General features: G+C 46.5%; 2 protein-coding genes across 2 annotated transcripts in view; one reads left to right on the top strand and one right to left on the bottom strand.

Moving 5' to 3' along the window:
- Positions 1-6580: 6580 nt before the first annotated feature.
- Positions 6581-21433, bottom strand: part of TRAPPC3L (trafficking protein particle complex subunit 3L) — a 28733-nt gene continuing 13880 nt past the window's right edge. The window contains exons 4-5 of the mRNA XM_068410099.1: positions 8262-8447; positions 6581-6705 (exon numbers count right to left, since the gene is read on the bottom strand). Coding sequence (XP_068266200.1) covers positions 6664-6705; positions 8262-8447 — 228 coding nt within the window. The 3' untranslated portion in view covers positions 6581-6663. The remainder of the gene's footprint in view (positions 6706-8261; positions 8448-21433) is intronic.
- Positions 9177-13476, top strand: CALHM5 (calcium homeostasis modulator family member 5). The gene is made up of 2 exons (XM_068411156.1): positions 9177-9737; positions 12658-13476. Exons 1-2 carry the CDS (start codon positions 9198-9200, stop codon positions 13039-13041), a joined length of 924 nt encoding a protein of 307 aa, XP_068267257.1. The 5' UTR covers positions 9177-9197; the 3' UTR covers positions 13042-13476.

The following is a 21433-nucleotide window of genomic DNA, read 5'->3' as shown; positions in this document are numbered from 1 at the left end:
TAAAACAAAATCCTAACCCGAAGTAATATGTACGCTGTCCGAGCTTTATGTTTTGCAGGAGTACCTGTGGGGGAAGCCGAAACAGCACCAGCCTCGACCTTCAGACGTGAGGAGTCATGACAGTACAGAGAGTCTGGTAAAGCAGTGGGGCGCCAAGAAAGATGAGGAACGGCGACCGTTGCTGAGTGAAACAAAAGCTTTGAACAATGCGCTCATGATTAGCTTGCTTTTGCTTTGCATCTCAGGAGTTGCAGGGGAATCACAGAATCACACAGAATCACAGAATGTTAGGGATTGGAAGGGACCTCGAAAGATCATCTAGTCCAATCCCCCTGCCGGAGCAGGATTCCCTAGATCATATCACACAGGAACGCGTCCAGGCGGGTTTTGAATGTCTCCAGAGAAGGAGACTCCACAACCTCTCTGGGCAGCCTGTTCCAGTGTTCGGTCACCCTCACCGTAAAGAAGTTTTTCCTCATATTTATGTGGAACCTTCTGTGTTCCAACTTGCACCCATTGCCCCCTTGTCCTGTCAAGGGATGTCACTGAGAAGAGCCTGGCTCCATCCTCATGACACTTGCCCTTTACATATTTATAAACATTAATGAGGTCACCCCTCAGTCTCCTCTTCTCCAAGCTAAAGAGACCCAGCTCCCTCAGCCTCTCCTCATAAGGGAGATGTTCCACCCCCTTAATCATCTTTGTGGCTCTGCGCTGGACTCTCTCTAGCAGTTCCCTGTCCTTCTTGAAGTGAGGGGCCCAGAACTGGACACAATATTCCAGATGCGGCCTCACCAGGGCAGAGTAGAGGGGGAGGAGAACTTCTCTTGACCTGCTAACCACACCCCTTCTAATACACCCCAGGATGTTATTGGCCTTCTTGGCCACAAGGGCACACTGCTGGCTCCCAGTACCGACCCTTGAGGGACTCCGCTAGACACAGGCCTCCAACTGGACTCTGTCCCATTGACCACCACTCTCTGGCTTCTTTCCTTCAGCCAGTTCACAATCCACCTCACTACCCGATCATCCAGACCACACTTCCTCATTTTAGCTGCGAGGATGCTGTGGGAGACTGTGTCAAACGCTTTACTGAAATCGAGATAGACCACATCCACAGCTTTACCATCATCTATCCACCAGGTTACGTCCTCATAAAAGGCTATCAAGTTGGTTAAGCATGACTTCCCCTTGGCGAAGCCATGCTGAGTGCCCCTAATGATCCCCCTGTCCTTGATGTGCCTAGAGACAGCACCAAGAACAAGTTGTTCCATCACCTTTCCGGGGATGGAGGTGAGGCTGACCAGTCCATAGTTCCCCGGGTCCTCCTTCTTGCCCTTTTTGAAGACTGGAGTGACATTCGCTTCCTCCAAGTCCTCAGGCACCTCTCCCGTTGCCCACGCTTAGCTAAGATGATGGAGAGTGGCTTAGCAATGACTTCCGCCAGCTCCCTCAGCACCCGCGGGTGCATCCCATCAGGGCCCATGGATTTATGGATGTCCAGATTGCTTAATTGGTCCCTGACCCAGCCCTCATCAACCAAGACAGATTCCTCCTCTATCCTGACTTCTTATGAGGCCTCAGAGGTCCGGGGCTCCTCAGGACAGCTTCCAGCAGTATAGACAGAGGCAAAGAAGGCATTCAGTAACTCCGCCTTCTTTTTATCCTCTGTCTCCAGGGCCCCCACCTCATTCATCAGTGGGCCTACATTGCCTCTAGTGTTGGCTTTACCTGCAATGTATTGAAGAAGCCCTTTCTGTTGTCCTTGACCTCTCTTGCAAGGTTTAATTCCAAGGAGGCCTTAGCTTTCCTAGTTGCCTCCCTACATCCTCTGACAACAGACTTCTATTCCTCCCAAGTGGCCAGCCCCTCCTTCCATGATCTGTACACCCTCTTCTTCCACTTGAGTTTGCCCAGCAGTTCCCTGTTTAACCATGCAGGTCTCCTGGTACCCTTCCTTGACTTCCTACCTGCTGGGATGCTCTGATCTTGAGCTCGGAAGAAGCAGTCCTTGAATGCTAACCAACTATCTTGGGCCCCCTTACCTTCTAGTACCCTGTCCCATGGGATTTCCCCTAGCAATTGCTTGAAAAGGCCAAAGTTGGCCCTCCTGAAGTCCAGGGTTGTGTTTCTGCTAGCTATTCTGTTCCTGCCACATGAGATCCTGAACTCTACCATCTCATGGTCACTACAACCAAGGCTGCCCTCAACCTTCACCTCTTCAACCAGACCCTCCTTGTTAATGAGGATAAGATCCAGCAGCGCTCCTCTCCTAGTTGGCTCATCCACCATTTGCATCAGAAAGTTATCATCAATGCACTGGAGGAACCTCCTGGACTGAGGATGGCTGGCTGAGTAGGCCTCCCAGCAAATATCAGGGTAGTTGAAATCCCCCATGACAACCAGGCCCTGTAATTGCGAGACTGCTCTCAGCTGCCTGTAGAAGGCCTCATCACCCTCCTCATCCTGATCTGGTGGCCTGTAATAGACACCCACAACGGTATCACCCCTGCCAGCCTGCCCCTTAATTCGCACCCACAAACTCTCAACTCGCTCCTGATCCGCCCCTGGACAGAACTCAATACATTCTAGCTGCTCACTCACATAAAGAGCAACTCCACCACCTCTCCTTACTGGCCTGTCTTTCCTGAACAGGACATAGCCATCCATGACCACATTCCAGTCATGCGAGGCGTCCCACCAAGTCTCTGTAATTGCCACTAAATCATAGCCCCCCGACCGAACACAGATTTCTAACTCCTCCTGTTTATTCCCCATGCTGCGTGCATTGGTGTACAGGCATTTCAGGGAGCAAGCTGAGTACACCGATTTCTCCCCAGGGGGATGGGAGGCCTCCTGGTCTACCTCAACACTAGAGCGTTGCCCCAGTGGTGCAAGCCCAGCTACTACCCCATCCCCCTTCGAATCTAGTTTAAAGCTCTCCGAATGAGCCCTGCTAATTCCTGTCCCAGAACCCTTTTGCCCCTACGACATAAACCTTTCCCATGTATTACAGTCACGCCTGTTGTCTTATAAAACCAGCCATTATCAAAGAACCCAAAGCCCTGCCTGTAGCACCAGTCTTGTAGCCAGGCATTAATAGAGAGAATCCTACTATTCCATCCCACGTCATCACCTGAAAATGGAAGGAGGGAGGAGAAAACAACTTGTGCCCCAGACTCTTTCACCAGGGCCTTGTAGTCTTTCTTCATCCCCCTCAGGCTACAGGATGCAGCTTCTTCCCCACCAGGCTGGGGAGATCAGCAGGGGGTAGTAGTCTGTGGCCTTCACCAGGTTGGGGAGTTTCCTGGTGATATCCCTGATTCGGGCTCCAGGCAGGCTGCAGACCTCCCTGTGATGGGGGTCAGCTCTGCATATTGGGCCCTCAGATCCCTTTAGGAAGGAGTCTCCAACCACTAAAACTCTTCTCTTCTTCCTTGTGGAGGAGGTAGCTATACGCCTGTCAGGTTTTTCTGACTGTGGTGGGACCTCTGATATAGGTTGCCTCTCCACCACATCCCCAATGGACTGGCTGTATTCCACTAGGGCTTCATATCTATTGCTCAGAGGCACCTGTGGAGGCAAGGTAGGCAAGGAGAACACTCGCCTTTTTGCCACGGCCATAGACTTGCCTCCACTCACTCCTCTCCTCTAGGTTATTGTTCTCCTCTAGGTTATTGTTTTCCACCTGAGAGGGGCAGAGTACAGGGGTCCCTCGATCCTGGGAGCTCTCCGGCAGGTGCTCCCATTTTTGTTGCAGGGAAGGCAGAGCCTGGCTCCACCAGTCTATCTCCATTTCAGCCTCCCGAATGCTCCTAAGCCTTTCTACTTCGGCTTGAAGCCTTTCAACCTGGCTTTGCAGCTGTGCCGCTCGGCCGAGCAGATCATCTACCTGCTCACAGCGCACACAGCCCCCTGTCCCCACAGAGACGCTGAAGCATTCCCTGCAGCCGGCGACCTGCACCATCGCCTCCTTCCGTGGGAGCTCTGTCTGGGTTCCCACATCCATTTTGGTCTTCTTCCGCCGGGTAGATACCATTGTTCTTTCACTGAGCTGGGAAATACCTGCTGGTGACACCCCTGGTTCACAGCTCCTTGGCACCTTCCTCGCCTTGTGCACTGGGAGGGAGTCAGCGCCCTCCCCCAATGAGCTGCAAACAGCTGTGGCCTCCCCTGCCCTGGGACACACCCAGTCACTGCTGAGTCTCTCCCCTCTGGCCAGGGACTAGTCCCTGCCCTCCAGGAGACTCTTTATCACCCAATCAACAGGGGGTGGTGCGTTTAAATCGCCCGCGGTGCCTCTGGCTACGCCCCCTCCTCTCCTGATTCGTTGTCAGGAACCTCCGGGTCTGGGGTGGGGGGGAAGTAGGGGAAGCAGCTCGGGGCTGATGCTCGGGGTGGGCCCAGACTACGAAAACCACCTGGTTAAGCCCAATGTCTTACTGGAGAACCTGGGCTCGGGATGTTGTATCCGCCAGCTATGCTTACGCTTTGACGCAAGGCTCCAGAATCAGCGATACGCTTTACTTCGCATGACTTGAAGCATGGGGAGGGGGAAATGTAGGTAGATTAGGGTACGGCAACTGGAAAATCTCGGGCTGTAACGGAAGGTAGGCGTGGCGAAAGGAGCAGGATGTGCAAGTATCGCGCGAGTTCGTACGGGACAAGACGACTATATAAGGCTGTTGCGCAGTTAAAGAAACGCCATTTGTTGCATCCTCACATTGGTGTCAGTGCTCAATGGCCCTGGGGTGCGGATAGCCTCAGGCCAGCCAGCAACCGAACGGAGCTTGCCGCAGACAAGCGGCAACACAAAACAAGGACAGTTTAGGTAATTCACTTTCAAGATAATAATAAAAATAGGGGAATATTTGGTTGGGAGGATGCTGTTGCAAAACGGGAAAATGGTCATTGCCTTGTAGAGAACCTTTTTGTGGTCAGGCAAAGTCGCCACATGTCCATCTCAGCCAGCTGGGCATAGCCAGCAAAAACCCCACCAAGGGCTCCTGCAGAGACAGTGAAATCAGGCCAACTCCACAAGGCATTTCAGCCCTGATTAAAAACAAACAAACAAACAAAAAACATTAGGAAAACTTGTTACTTGTTGTAACATGTTGTTACATGTTGTAACTCGTTATCCATAGCAGGTACCAGCATGTTGGGCTGAGCCCAAGGCTGGGTAATGAATAGCTTAGTTTTTGCTCTGTGCAAAGTTGTTCTCTTAAAGCTCCATTACACTACGCCACCACTGTACATCACTATTAAGATAAATGAAGTGAGAAAGATTGTCATGAGAACTGTACAGCTCTGGTGGGAGTGAACCCTGCTGTCCCCAAGGTAAGAGGTGCCTCTCACTTAGCAGGATTAAAAGGTAAACAGACAGAGGGGAAAATAGCAGATGAGGGTACAAATCACAGTGATAAAATCGGAGTTGACTCTGGGCTTCATGGAATTGAATTGAGGGTTTGTATTTCAGTTTAAGAGAAGTGCTTTGGTGAGAAGGTGGTGAGCTGGCTGTGTGGGTAGGATACTGCGCTAGGATTTGGGACCTGGGTTTTTGTCCCACTCTTATACAGCTATCTTGAGTTACACTGGACAACATTAAACCTTTCCTATAACTCAGGTCTCTGCGAAGCTGCTAGTTGGTACTTTTCAGTCATGTTGTGGTAACATAAGTCCACTGCCAAGTGGAAGACGTTCAATGGCTGGTGACAAAGATCAGGTAAGAACAGACACAACGACCAGCAAAGAATTTGTGTGGCAATCTCTGAATTTTTATTCAAGTTTCCTTAGGTGAAGTACACAGTAACTACACATTAAATATGACATGCTTTGTTCAGTGTGGTCATAAGACCAGTGCTCTTGAAGAGAAGACTGACATGAAAAGGCCAATAGCTTGAAGCAACAGAAGCGTTGCTACGGTCCTCAGAGTGCTGCAGCCTGATGTATGCTCGGGGCTGAACAGGCGTGCCAGCAAAACTGCATTTGGGGACTGAAAGAGCCGTATGGAACCGGCTCCTGCCCTCACTGAAGCCACATCCTTCTCTGGTTTCAAAGGGAGCAGGATGTCCCGTGTGGAGGACAATGAATGGCAAACCATCATGCATCAAAACACACAGCTGGCAGCAAGACACCGCATACAGCAGTCACAGCGAATGAATTCATTATTCCTAATCACAAACAGCAGGGAAATAAAGCACCTCCTAGCAAACACGCTTTGAAACATTACCAACCAAAAAAATGGGAAAAGGTGGTCATGTTTAGCTGAAAACAGTTCGTGTCCAAATTAATATTTTGCATCTGGCGTGCACTAAATACTGAGATAAAACTTTCATTGAGCTCAGGAACATGGTTATGCGAGAAGGAAGGGCAGGCCATTTTCTTCTTTTATATTGATGTCTGTGTCATGACGATTAACATTGCTCTCCCCCTGCTCTGCCCCTCCTGTTTGCTGCCCGGCTCTCTTCACCTTTCAAATGTGTGACTGGTGCAGCTGGCTCACAGAAGCCATTTTTACCCTGCACACCTTCTTCAGAAACAAAAGGTGAAAACTGTCTCTCAGCAAGGGTTTCTCCCAATATTTCTTTCATTTATTCCTTTTGTGCTTTCTGTCTTCAGCCTTCCTCAAAAATGTAATTCCTATTTCTGTCACAGCATCGCCCTTCAGCCTGTCCTGGAGGAAGTAACTTCTGCTGCTAAGTGAACCTAGAAAGAATCAGGTCTGATCAGTTAAGCACAGAAATACCCAGTTCTCCCCCCTCCTCCAGTACAATGAGCTTTTTCTCTCTCTCTCACCACAAGGGGACCCCCTTTCTCAGGTTTCATAAGGAACAGATTTCTAGATTGTTTTAAAATATCTTTCGCAACTAAGTTAATAAAAAGGAAGTTTATATACACTGGAATTTGTATAATACATTACTCTTCACTCCAGTGCTTCACTTTCTTCCAAGAACCTAATTTGTGTACTTGATGATTTTGGGATCACAAAATTTCCCGGTCATATACTAAAACTTATGATATAGTACGTTTGTTAATTAGTCTTATATCAGATACTATAATTCCGAGACTGACGTATGTACATAATACTTGTACAGCTTTTGTTGTCTTGAAACATATGACAAATTATATATTGACAAAAAAATAAAGCAGCCCAAAAGTTATCTGCCAGAAAACACCACAGAAGCTGTACAACTTAGTGACTTTCAAATGATGCCCTTTGTGTATTCTTTTGTAAAAGTCTTAGATTTAAGAACAAAATTTGGAATGCCATCCAATACACTTCTGATGCTTTGGTTTTAACATTGTAACTCATCCACACTTTGTTCTCCTTTTCAGCAGCCACTGCAGTAACCTGAGAATATCATTTATCTTTGTGTATTTGGGTAGAATCAGGGATGGCTATTACTGGTTATACTTGTGCAGGAAAATAAGACAGGCTCAAGGAGCAGCGGAGCCGTCCAGCCTGCCTCCCTGGCTCTCCACATTACGTGTTAGCTGGGTCCCCAGTCCCACCTGGCTTTTGCACCTGAGTCATCCACTGAAGAGCCAAGCAGGGACAGTGTGGAGGTGAGCCAGCCTGTGTGCTTCTCTACCTCAGGACCCAGGATCAGTCTGGCCCTCTTTTATTTAGATATAGACATTTAATATCTGAGAGAGAGACTAAACACTGCTAAATTTCCTTCATTTATCCGAGCAAGTGGTTTTGACAGAATCGCAGAAGGGCTGGGGTTGGAAGGGACCTCCAGAGATCATCTAGTCCAATCCCTCGCCAAAGCAGGTTCCCCTAGAGAACATTGCACAGGGTCACACCCAGGTGGGTTTTGAATATCTCCAGAGAAGAAGACTCTACAACCTCCCTGAGCAGCCTGTTCCAGTGCTCTGTCACCCTCAAAGTAAAGAAGTTTTTCCTCATTTTCAGATGGAACTTCCGATGGTTCAGTTTGTGCCCGTTGCCCCTTGTCCTGTCACTGGGCACCACTGAGAAAAGTCTGGACCCATACCCTTGACACCCACCCCTAAGGTATTTGTAAGCATTGATAAGATCCCCCCTTAGTCTTCTCTTCTCCAGGCTAAATACACCCAGCTCCCTCAGCCTCGTCTCCTAAGAGAGATGCTCCAGTCCTCTGATCATCTTTGTAGCCCTCCACTGGACTCTCTCCAGTAATTCCTGGTCTTTCTTGAACTGGGGGGCCCAGAATTGCACACAGCACTCCAGGTGTGGCCTCACTAGGGCAGTGTAGAGGGGAGGATAACTTCCTTACCATTTCCAAGGCACCCCGAATCACACCACAGAGGAGGTTACAGTAGCAAAGTGATGCTCGTTCTGCTGGCAGCTCCTCCACAAAGTCCACGAGTGGGTTTTTGTCCAGAATTAAGGAGAATTCATTTCCTCCAGCACTACTGCAGCTCACACTAGGGGTGACCCCAAGGTACATCTTGAAAGCAACCTGCAAAAGGAGGAAACTCTGCTGCTTCAATCTGTTGTGTGCAAACCAGAGGGCAAAGTTTAGGATGTAGTATCCTGTAGACCAGCTTTACCCCAGGAAAACAGGGGGAAGGGCGAGACAGGCTGGAAATCAAACTAGATTTGTCTCTTCTGTGATCAGCTTGAGCCAGAGATGCAAATCCAGAGCTATGTGATACTCCAGAGAAGTACAGCAGAAGGCTGCTGACTCTGTCTTTGATGTTCTACATTTACAACCCCATACAAAGTGCTTTTACTGTAACCACTCGTCTGCTTTCAGTTCGTGTCACGCTTCCCTGGGACCATTAGCATCTATATTAGGTCCTTCACTACATTGCCAGCAATTTTGCTAATCACAGCTCAAGCACTCCTGAAACTGGTGAGTGTGTGTCTTTACCCTGATCTCCATCTGCAGTCACAAAAAAACAAACCGCCAAAAATAAAACTGCCAAGACTGCGAAGTTATTTGATAATACAGAGCATTGCTTGCTTCCTTCTACTACCGATGAATGTTACTGTAAATGTGCAACCTCTGCTGTGCTGGTGGAGGGGTCCCCTGTGAGCGCGTTTCTCCAGACAGTGACATCACGGCGTTATGTAGGCAGCGCGCAGGCAGGCAGCCCAGCAGCAGGCTCTTCCTCCTCCGCAGAGCTCTCCCCTGCTACACCACGACAGACTGCTGCGACGGAAGATAAAAGTGTCTCGATTTTTACCCCTGTAGTGAGTATCAAACATGGATGGTTTCCAAACAATCCTGAAATTCTTTACGAACCAGAAAACCGCTATAGGTTACAGTTTTATGGCGCTGCTGACAATGGGAGGTGAACGTGTATTTTCTCTTGTTGCTTTCAGATGCCCCTGCAGCAATGAAAACTTCAGATACGGTGTGGTATTTCTCTTCTCCCCAGCTTTTGTTTTGCTAGTTATTGGATATTTCTTGAACAGCAAGACTTGGAAACTCTTTACAGGCTGCTGGGTGAATCCCAGAAAGATATTCCCCAGAGGGAATACCTGCCATTTCTTTTACATCTTTGGACAAATCACTCTAAATGCTCTGGTAGCGCCAGTGATGTGGCTTTCTGTGGCTTTGCTCAACGGGACTTTTTACGAATGTGCCATGAGTGGCTTGAAAAATCCTGCCTACTTACAGGCAGTTTGCCACAGCAAATCTGCGAAGTGCTTTGAAGAGCTACACAAGGTAGCCTGTGACAAAAGCTCCATGCCCTTTTCAGAGAGTGATGAACTGAAACGAACTCTTCAAGCACAGTCCCAGGTAAGAAAAATAAATAAAGAGCATTATACAGTTTGTACTGCTGTTGTAATTTATTTGTGGAAGATCCTGATGTCAGATGCTAAAATGAAATGGCTGGTTTCACATAAACAAAGTTTTGGCATGTTGTAGCCTTACAAAATACAATCAACCCATCTTTTAGTGCAGTTTGAGCTGTGCCACACTTCCTGGGGGGTCCCACTGACGGCAGGATCAAGAAGACCAGATAACTTAAAGCTTTCTTCCTGAACGAAGATTGCTCTAAAGAGAAAAAAACCTACCGGATTGTTTCAGAGGCTGAATTACCAGATGTCACCACATGAAAGGGGTCTGTCCTATTAAAAAATCCATACCACTTTCTCCTATATTATACCATCATGATACTGTAATGAAATCTTAGGTCACTAACAGTAGAAAAATACTGGAAAATGAGATCTGTGACAGATTTGTGACTGCTTACATAATATGTTTCTGTTTGCGTTCCTCATGTTCATGATACCAGATGAGGGCATGTTTTTGTCCTGCTTGGAGGAAGGAAGAAACACTAAAATAAAACAAGCAGAACATGCAAAGCTGAGATCATATCATATTTTACTATATTCACATGGTACTATTCTGCTCACTGCCTTGTAAAGTAGATAAATTCAGAAACAAAAATTCAAAACAAAGGAAAAAAAAGAAAAAAAAAGGGCTACAGAAAATGATGGAAAGATGATTGTCAGCAGGAAGGAAAAACACTCTGTGGAGCCAGCAAGTTTTTGTCAGACAATTGTATCCATATGGAACCATTTCCTCCCCAAGAGCTGGTTTTATTTTCAAGTCCTCATGCAAATAGGAGTGGAATGCAGACAAATCATGCATTGCAGACAAAGCAATTTATCTGAGACTTTTAGAAGGAAGAAACAAATAGTGCTTAAGACTTTAAGTTGTATGTATAGGAAATAGCGAAAGACCAGGGACTCAGTTTATAGCATGAGAATACAGGGGTTCATTCCCCAAGCTGGAAGAAAGTGAAAAGCTGCTAAAAAGAGCAGTTTCTCAAATACCCATAGAAATCATCAGTCAGTACAAAGTGACTGGAAAAAGAAAAGAAAGCAGAACTCTTCTTCCATGCGAGTCCCTAAGAACAATTGTTTGTCAAGCTTCTCTGTTTCACATATTTCCCTGAGGAAGCCTTCTATATCCCCTCAGCTAAATACAGATTTTTATTGGCAGTTATTTTTTTAACATCAGTGCAAGAGTTCACATGAGGAAGGCTGCAGCTCTCCATATCATCACCATTAAAGCATGGGAAATCAGTTCCAGTTCATATCATATGGATCTCTGAAACCTAGAACGCTTGTTCCGCACTGGAATTAGTTCCACTGGTTGAAAACAAGTTGTTTTTTTTGGCAAATGTTACACATTGCAGTAGAGTAGGTGGGTAAAACTATTGGCTTGACCAGTGGCACTAGGTGTGAAAAAATTATGTTCACACCTCTGCTCTCTTTAAAGTAGAACATCCCACAATAACAATTTCAAGCACATTTTTTTCCGCCCTCTGCCCTTGCTCTAATCCTGGAAGTAGCTTTTTCCTTTAATATGTTCCTAACAGAATTTTGCCAAACTCTGAAGTTGCTACACAAAATGTTGAATGATGCTGGAAAAGCATATTTCAGCAAAATCAAAGTTCTCTGAAAATACAGCAACTATTTCCAATCAGTGTGTAGATTAATTGGGCTCTATTCCACCGCCAACACAGACCTGCCAATGCACACGCTATTTCTTCTTTTTCATGCCCTGTCTTCCCAGCATTCTCACAGGATTGGGCAAGAAGAGAATTTTAAACCGGTTTTGGCACAAAAATGATTTTCCACTACAAAGGGCTGATTCATCAAAGTCAAAAAAAGTTCACAAGAATAGCTTAGATTTAAGTGAACCTCCTGGTAAAAGAATTTGGGGAAAGCTTTTCTAAATTTAAGACTATCTTTTATATTCTTCTTAGCTAATTAATGCTAAAACAGTTCTAGTTGTTGTTTGTTTTTTTTAAATTAAAAAGAATTCTGAAAACAACACATCTAAAAATGGTCACAGTTTAAAAGGTTGATTGATCTGGGACAAAAGTTACTTACCCTTTTTGCTTTCATAGTTTGTCACAATTCAGAATTGTGTCTTAATCCTGATATTTGCTGGGTAATTTTATTTAACACTTTCAGGAGACAGAAAACCATTTACCATCTAGTGATTGTGATATTTGCTTCTCCCTGTGCACTTTTCCCTTTGTGTGACAGAATTCAGCAAGCAATTCCAGTACACTACAGGCCAGATGGTTATAGTTTTGCAATAAACTCTCATCAATATCCTCTCTAAATTACCCAGACACTACTCCTGCTCTCAGGTCTGCTCTGTTTTCTGTATAGCACTACTCAGCCATAATATTATTTGATTGCTCATTTAGACCTCTCAGATTTTTCTTCATATGCAGTCTTGTAGTTGAGGTCTTATTCGAGATCATCTGTCCCTGAACCTGAATCGCCATTGCGCTGGACATGTCTCTTCAGCTGCTGTTATCGGAGTTCCCTTTGTTCTAAAACAGAAGGGGAGGCAGCCAGACTCTTGTATAAACCAACTTTTCTTGAGAGTTTTACCTTCCACTGTAAAAATCAACCAGCTTTTGCCTTCCTGAGAAAGAGACATCAAAATGAGCACTATTGAGAAGCCTAAATCCTGACTTCTTCTGCTTCCCTTTGGTCCCCATATGGAAGCCCCATTAACATTAATGCCAGGCACCGAATGCACACTAGGATAAAATGCCCGCAGTAGCTCCCAAGAGGAGCACAGGCCCTGCGTGCAGAGTGTGGTCGCTCTGTTGGACACTCTTGATTTAAGAAACATTTTCACTTGGGCCTTTTTAACCCGAAACTCATTTCTTTTGTTTTCCCAGGTTTTAGGCTGGTGTGTGATAGTTACCACAGCTCTTCTCTCCCTGCTAACCACTTGCTGTGCCAGCTGCCAGTCAAAAGTCAGCCACCTCCAGCTGAAGTTCTGGAGGGTGTACACGGAGAAGGAGAAGGAGCAACTGGAGCAGATTTTCCAGCTGTATGCTACCAGGCTGAGCGAGCGAAACCTGAAGTGCTTTTTTGAGAACAAGGAACCAGAAGCGATTCCCCTGCCAGCTTTTCAGGCATGGGAAGATGCTTCCCAGCTCTACTCTTTCAGCAAACAGCATTATAGCACAATTCACAGGCTAGTTGAAGAAGGCCAGAAAGAAATCAATGAGGAAAGAGAGACAATGGTGGACTTCGTAGACAGAAGGGAAATACCATAGACCAAATACATTTTCAGCTTTTGTATATCTTGCTAATATAGCATACTTCTAGCTGATTTCATCTCTGTATTTTTTCACAATGGCCTCTTTCTTCTTCATCACATTCCCTCCCAGTTACAAACTTGCTCCAAAAGGATGGAATGAAATTATTTCCCCACATCAGTGAGAAGGCTGCAGTCCTCCATGGTACCTACGGTTCATGCTCTACTAATGTCGCTGGCTCCAGATCAAGAGCTGACAGCAAAAAGATTAATAATGACTTCTACAAGAGGGTTTTAACAATATCCTATGTAAAAGGCGCTATAGTATGCTTGTCCTATGTAAATCAAGAGACTATCATAAAGCAACACCATTTAAAAGGCTTGATATAATAACAGAAGAAGTGTGTGGCTTTCTGACAGCCCAAAGAAAGTAAAGGGTTTGCTTCCAGGTCATTTCCAGGCCATCTGGAGGTACACTATTGTTTTGAGGCATCAGTGGTCACTCAAGGCATCTCAGTGTCTTTGGGCTCCTGTTGCACCTAGAACGCCATGGATGGTCACAGTGATCAGCCCTGGTCTTCTAGTCCCCGAGACACATGCCTGGGATATGGAGCAGTGACCTCCATTGACAGTGAGGTGCCAGATAATTTTTCAGACAAATCTTACAGCTGAAGCGTAGGGTACCAAGAACTTGAAATTACCAAATGTTTCGGCATTTTTGTGGTTTTTGTTAAAAAATAGCTTGCTATTTTAAAACATAATCAGTTGTTGTTAGTGTTTCGCTACAGCAATGAAAATGCATCACTGATATTTTGCCTCTGTAGAGTACTTGGTATTATCTTCTCCCAGTGAGAATTTCTCTTTGTACAGGTATAAAGCTCCTGCTTTGAGTGGGGTTCGGGCACTGGGTGCAGCCTGTAGAGCTATATGTAATATTGTTTGTGCTGGGCCTGCAGCCAGTGTACGACAGAGGGCCTGTAAGCAAATTCCACATTTTAGGACAAAAAAATATTTTTGCAGATATAAAGGTGCAATTTTCAGTTTTCTGAATTTCTTAGGAAACTTAGTGTCTAGAGCAAGAGGAATTGGCAGGCAATGCAGGTGAGGCGACTGCACAATCAGTGCTTCTGACAAATGTGTTTCAGCCCAGAGCCCTATGCTTTCCCTCACCCACTTGGAATTCACCACATGGCTCTCACACAGGGTGTCCAGAGTCTCTGCAAGCACTGTATAAAAGGAGAACAAAGTTTCTGCCAAGTTTCTTTCCCTGGGGTGACTGGGCAGACTTTTAGGCAGCATTTTACTGCCAGTCTCCCCAAGTCTGCAAAGAATCATATTTTTGCTCTGCTTGAATCAGGCTCTTATCAACAAACCAGGGCACTCTGCCCAGCTGTTCTCATACTCACGGCGCTTCTTCAGCAGAAAAAAACATCTATCTGCATTTACAGACTGTTACTCTTTTTAAAATAAAATCCAAGAGCTAATTCCATTGTCTGCTTAGAATTTTATCTGTGTGTTTTGAAGAACAAATATTTTAAAGTTTTTTATCCCAGCTGACCCACTTTGCAGCAGACTTAGGCCATGTTTTATGCCTAAACGTACCTGCTGCAGCTGAAAGCACAGAGGCAACACTGCCAAAATGAAAGTCACAACAGCAGGCATGGCTGACACCATGTCTGACGCGTATGCATTTTCCTCCCCAGGCTCCTCTCCTGGTACAGCAACTATCTAATTCCAGGGTATACATTCCTTCCCATTTGTCTGCTTTTCTCTTTCTTTAGGAGAGATGCTCCAACATCTACTGCCCAGCCCCATCTCACTTCCTCCCTGCATGCAAGGGGAGAGGAGATACCACCTAACAGGATGTCCCCACGGCCTAGGCCAAACTTCCCTCCCCAAAGCCATCTTTTCACCTCCTTCCTCACTGGTACTACAGAAAAGTAAAGCATGTAGGCATGCAAAGGTGAGGACACTAAGTAGGTTAATGAGCTGACAAAAGCCCGTGGAAACTTCCCACCACAGCTCTTGTCACACCCACATGGTGGTGGTCAGCATGTACACTTTTCGGTCAAAAGGTGAGGAAGCTGAGGTCCTCAGCCAGAGGGGCAGGGCCTACATGACCATATTTGACCACAGATCAGATTCAACTAGGGTATAAATGGAGCCCTGCCCGAGAGCCATTTTGAGTCGGTCCTCTTCGGAGCAGCGGGTCTGCAGTCGGGGACTCTCCCCTTCGGTCAGGACACATGCCAAGGAAGCTCCTCGAGGTTCAGAGCCCTCCCTTTATTAGGTGAGTGATTGTGCATTTTGGGTAATTGGCCATAAACCTTAAGAATTCTCAAGTCAGTTGTGTAGTATTAACTTCCAAATGACATTCTGAACCCGTGGACTGTTAATGTTTGTCGGAACCTCATAGTGGTTTCAGTTAGAGTAAAACTTAGTTTGCTTTTGCTACCATTTTGTAAAAATGAATCCCATTTCCAGTTTGTTAGTCGGTCTGGCTTGGTTTTCTGAGGTTTCGCGACATTTAAATTGGTGTGGTCAGCAGGATGTCTGTAGAGGAATATTATGCAGCCACGGCTGTAGCCCTTCTCGCCTAGGTATACAATGGGGTTGTGGAGAGAATAGAACAATGCTGCGGAAATAGTTGAGATGACAAAAGTAAAGGAACTATGTGTGCCATCCTAGGTGCCTGCTTGATTCAAGCACAGGAACAAAATAATGATTGTGACAGATTGGCCAAGGACAATTTAAGGAAACAACTAGAAATAGATTGTTTAAAAGGAGAACTGAAAAGGGAAAGAGAGCGGACGTGTCTATTAGAACAAAAAATTGAAATAATGCTACCACAAGCGGAAAGAGCCCCCCAGCGTTGTCCAAATCCAAAATTGATTGCAGGCATGGATACCGAGGATTGGGAAGGGGACACCTGGGGAGACACTAATGAAAATAGCTCCAAAGAAGCGGAGGAGCCAGACAAAAGGGATGTGCAACCATTTACTAAAACAGAAAGGCACACGGGTCCGCAAGGTGGAAACCCCCGAACCATAGTCTGCACAATTCCCTGGACAGGACCCAAGCTCAGCAAATTGCAAACTAAGTTTTTGCACAAGTCAGGTGAAATGAAAACCGAGTGTTTGTGGAGAGTTTCTTTAACTGGGGGTGATCAGATACTGCTGACTGATGACAAGGCAGGGGGGTTTTGGGGCCCCAGAGTGTTTCTGAGTGACAGGCCAGCAGGCAACCAGTCAATAACATCTCAAGTGGCTCACTGGGCTGGGGGCGTGGACCTTAAAGAGCAAGGAGAGTCTATTACTATCAAGGTGGACTGTCGGAGATAGTGGAAGGAGTACAAAAGGCTGCTTGCTTCCAGGCAATGTATGAGAGCGGGCAGCACAGAGTACCAACGGACCCCAGCCACCTTAGACCTCTCATCAGAGGGCTGCCAGACGCTTTGAAAATACATGTTCAATCCCTTAGAGAATTCAGAGGACCATAAAGCACAATCAGCTAAACTCTCAGAACCCACCGGTACACATATTGACTTTGGTGGAGATGTTACACAATCTGGTCACTCACAGGCATGATATGGGATGGACTGATCAGGCCAGCGGCACAGATGGGAACAGGAGGGCCCGACAAGCCAGTTGCAAACCTCACCCCGGACAGCCTTGCCGCAGGGAGCCTGCACCGTCACGAGATAGACTGGGTTGAACCTACCATCCTTAAAGGAACAACCTTTGGCGAAAGGCGTTAGCATTTGGAATAACCCGGGCGGTGCTGCACAGGCAATCCACCAACCATATCCGGAAAGTGGTGGAATTGCTCGAGAGGAAAACTAAGGATCAAAGGGAAGCGCTGGCAGCCACACTCCCTCAGGAAGGCAAACTTAACCCTTTTGCACCTCTGCAAGAGGAGCTGCAAGAGTTAAAAAACTAGGAGCTGCGGTTTGGTGTTCGGCCGCCCACTCTGCATGGTGAATTCCTGTCAATGATCTGCTGACAGGGAACCTTATATACATATTCCTGCAGGTCCAAGATGGCTAAATTCAGAATTTTTAATTGATACAGGGGCCCAAATTAGCATTTTAAATAAGCAACGGGATGAGGAGTTTAGGAATTAAACCCTCAAGAAAAGCTATAAACGTAACAGGGGTAACGGGTGTAGCAGAAAAAATGTCTTTTAGCTCAGACTCAACTTTAGCTACCTGGAGAGAAAAGAATAACGGCCGTGGAGGTGTCTCTAAACCCTCACAAAGGAAATATATTGGGATTCGATGTACTAGTGGCAAGATATGGAGTTTTGGAAGTAGAGGGGCAGAAGCCGCCCATGTTAGGACACTGCAACTTGCTCCTGTGCTACCGCAATCTAAAATGACTTGCGTTTCTCAATACCCTCTGCCAACCGCAGCAAAACCAGGCATTACAGAAGCAATTAATGATCTCGAGAAAAGGTAAACTATAAGTTGCACCCACTTGCCTACAAGTCTCCAATTTGGCCAGTCCATAAGCCTGATGGATGGTACTGTTTAACAGTTGATTATAGAAAACTGAATAGTAATGCTCCACCCTTAACTGCAGCTCTCTCGAGCATAACGTCAGTGGTTATGGCAATCCAGGCAGCCACCCACCCATGGATGGCTACTTTAGATGTTAAGGACATGTTTTTTATGATTCCCCTACCTTCTATTGGCATTGTACCCATGACCCTGACAAACCCAAGAGGCTTATATGCCTGGGAGGTCCTAGACGGAAGTGGAAAGACCCACCGTGTCAATGCTCAGCAGATAATCTCAACTTCTAACCCTGAAGCCTGGTTGCAAGGAACTGAGGCCCAGCTTTGTGTTTTCTTACAGGACAAATGGAAATGCGGACCACTTGATGGTCCTGCTGGCCATGGTGACAGCGATCAACACAGACAACACAGACCTGCATGACAACGTGGTAGCAAAAATGATGGCAGAATTCACTCAAATGATGAATCTGACCTCTGTAACGGTTTGTCTAGCTACCCCCAAGTCAGCAGAAGACCCCTTACCAATTTTTGTGCAAGACATTAACATATCGCTCGCTCTTGAGCTCACATGGGAGCAGTATAACAATTACAGATGGTATTTCAAAAGGGCTGAGGACAGAGGCTATACTTACATTGTCTGTAGTTGGTCACTGAGTGCAGTAAATGTGAGCTCAGTATGGGATGCAAGACGCAATTATATCCTCCAACCCACCAGTGAGACCACAGGGTGGAGTGTGAATGGTACTGCACCATGCTCCTACATTCCATGGGGAGCTACCAAATATAAGCCTCAAGTTGCGCAAGGGGAGGTTTAGATTGGATATCAGGAAAAATTTCTTCACTGAAAGGGTTATCAAGCAGTGGAACAGGCTGCTCAGGGAAGTGGTGGTCACCATCCCTGGAGGTATTTAATAAAAGATGAGAAGATGTGGTGCTTAGGGATATGGTTTAGTGGTGGACTTGGTAGTGTTAGGTTAATGGTTGGACTCGATGATCTTAAAAGTCCTTTCCAATCAAAATGATTCTATGATTCTATAATACTCGACGGAGCACTGATGATCATTCCCTACAATATACAAAACCATTAAACATCTCATGGTCCATTAAACACCCTGAAAGGGGTAACAATGAGTGTGACCAGAGCATGTAATCAAAACTCAGAATCACAGAATCAACTAGGTTGGAAGAGACCTATGGGATCATCGAGTCCAACCTTTGACCTAACACCACCCTGTCAACTAGACCATGGCACTAAGTGCCAATTCTAGTATTTTCCTAAACACCTCCAGTGATGGTGATTCCACCACCTCCCTGGGTAGCCCATTCCAATGCCTAATAACCCTTTCTGTGAAGAAATTTTTCCTTACATCCAATCTAAACCTCCCCTGGCCCAGCTTGAGGCTATATGTCCTCTAGTCCTGTTCCTAGTTGCCCAGGAGAAGAGGCCGACCCCCACCCCGCTACAACCTCCTTTCAGGTAGTTGTAGAGAGTGATAAGGTCTCCCCTCAGCCTCCTTTTATCCAGGATAAACAATCTCAGTTCCCGCAGCCACTCCTCATAGGACATACCCTCTAGACCCTTCACCAGCTTTGTTACCCTCCTCTGGACTCGCTCCAGCACCTCAATATCTTTCTTGAAGTGAGGGGCCCAGAACTGGACACAGTACTTGAGGTGCGGCCTCACCAGTGCCGAGTACAGGGGGACAATTACTTCCCTAGTGCTGCTGGCCACACTATTCCTGATACACACCAGGATGCTGTTGGCCTTCTTAGCCACCTGGGCACACTTCTGTCTCATGTTCAGCCGTCTGTCCACCAATACCCCCAGGTCCTTTTCCACCGGGCCGCTTTCCAACCACTCTTCCCCCAGCCTGTAGCACTATATGTGATTGTTATGGCCAAAGTGTAGGACCCGGCACTTGGCCTTGTTGAACTTCATACCATCAGTCTCAGCCCATCTACCTAACCTGTCCAGATGCCTCTGCAGAGCCTTCCTACCCTCAGGCAAATCAACGCTCCCACCCAACTTAGCGTCATCCGCGAATTTACTGAGGGTGCACTCAATACCCTCATCCAGATCATCAACAAAGATATTAAACAGGACTGGGCCCAGTACTGAGCCCTGGGGGACACCACTAGTGACAGGACGCCAACTGGGTGCAGCACTGTTCACCACCACTCTCTGGGCCCGTCCATCCAGCCAGTTCTTAATGCAGCGAAGAGTGCACGTGTCCAAGCTGTGGGCTGCCAGCTTATTCAGGAGAATGCCATGGGAGACAGTATCAAAGGCTTTGCTGAAGTCCAAGTATACTACATCCACAGCCTTTCCCTTATCCACTAGGCAGGTCAACTGGTCATAAAAAGAGATCAGGTTGGTCAGGCAGGACCTGCCTTTCCTAAACCCATGTTGACTAGGCCTGATCCCCTGGTTGTCCTCTAGGTGCTGTGTAATCGCACTCAAGATGATCTGTTCCATGACCTTGTCGGGCACCGAGGTCAGGCTGACAGGCTGGTAGTTCCCAGGATCCTCCTTCCGGTCCTTCTTGTGGATGGGCATCACATTGGCCAGCCTCCAGTCATCTGGGACCTCCCCTGTTAGCCAGGACTGATAATAAATAATGGAGAGCGGCTTAGCAAGCTCTTCTGCCAGCTCTCTCAGTACCCTTGGGTGGATACCGTCCGGTCCCACAGACTTGTGAGTGTCCAAGTGGCACAGCGAGTCTCTAACTACTTCCTCTTGAATTATAGGGGGTCTATTCTGCTCCGTGTCCCTGTCTACTGACTCAGGGGGACAGTTGCCCTGAGGATAACCGATCTTACTGTGAAAAACTGAGGCAAAAAAGGTATTAAGCACCTCAGCCCTTTCCTCATCCCTGGTCACAATATTCCCCCCGCATCCAATAAAGAATGGAGATATTCCCTTGATCTCCTTTTGATGTTTATGTATTTATAAAAGCACTTTTTATTATCTTTTACTGCAGTGGCCAGATTGAGTTCTAGTTGAGCTTTCACCTTTCTAATTTTCCTTCTACATGACCTAGTGACATCTTGTACTCTTCCTGAGTTGCCTGCCCATTCTTCCAAAGACAGTCGTCTCAACTGCACGTGGGCTAGATATACCTATGCGCCTAGTTGGGACGGGGAAAGCGTTAAGATACCTCCAGCGAGGAAATCTCCTCTCTGGAGTTGCCACGTAGAAATTCGATGCAAAAACATTGATAAGATGCCATTACTATGGCTATACCCTCTGTTAAGAAAGTTCTGGTGCAGGGCTGTTTGTGCAGTAATAGCAGCTACTCATGATCCTCTGTCTTAGATTGTAGTAAGAAAGGCTATCGTCCTCCTCCTACTACCATATCAGCTTCATGCCGAACATCCACCATCCATGCACCCCCTAACTTAGTATGGGCATGCTCCAACAGCCACCTCTATTCCCGATTATATCCACCTATCCCTGGGCTAGCCTGAACACTGGACATGCTCTCCCTTTGCCCCGTTTATCAGGAAGGGCCCAGGCCACACAAGTGGTGGGATCATAGACCAAGGGATTTACGGAAGGGATGTCAAGAAGCCCCAACACAAATTGGGTGGTGGATGGAATCATTATTTGGAGTAGGAATTGAAACCAACACATCATTTTGGAACTAGGCCTACAACTAGCAGCTTTAGCCAGCGCCACATCTCATAGTCTGAAGCTTTTAAACAATCAATTACAACATACCAGTAAGATAACCATTCAAAACCACGCTGTATTAGATTTGATGTTGTTAAAGGAGAAAGGTGTATGCGGAGTTTTAAACCTGTCAATGGATGAGTGTTGCATCCACATCCTGAACATATCAATGCCGCTTCAGGACCAAATCAACAAGATGAAGAAAGTAGCCAGAGATTCAGAA

Source organism: Nyctibius grandis, chromosome 1 (genome assembly GCF_013368605.1).
Source record: "Nyctibius grandis isolate bNycGra1 chromosome 1, bNycGra1.pri, whole genome shotgun sequence".
Lineage (NCBI taxonomy): Eukaryota > Metazoa > Chordata > Aves > Nyctibiiformes > Nyctibiidae > Nyctibius > Nyctibius grandis.
The sequence above is the reverse complement of the archived record's forward strand: the minus strand, read 5'-3'. Positions and strand labels throughout refer to the sequence as shown.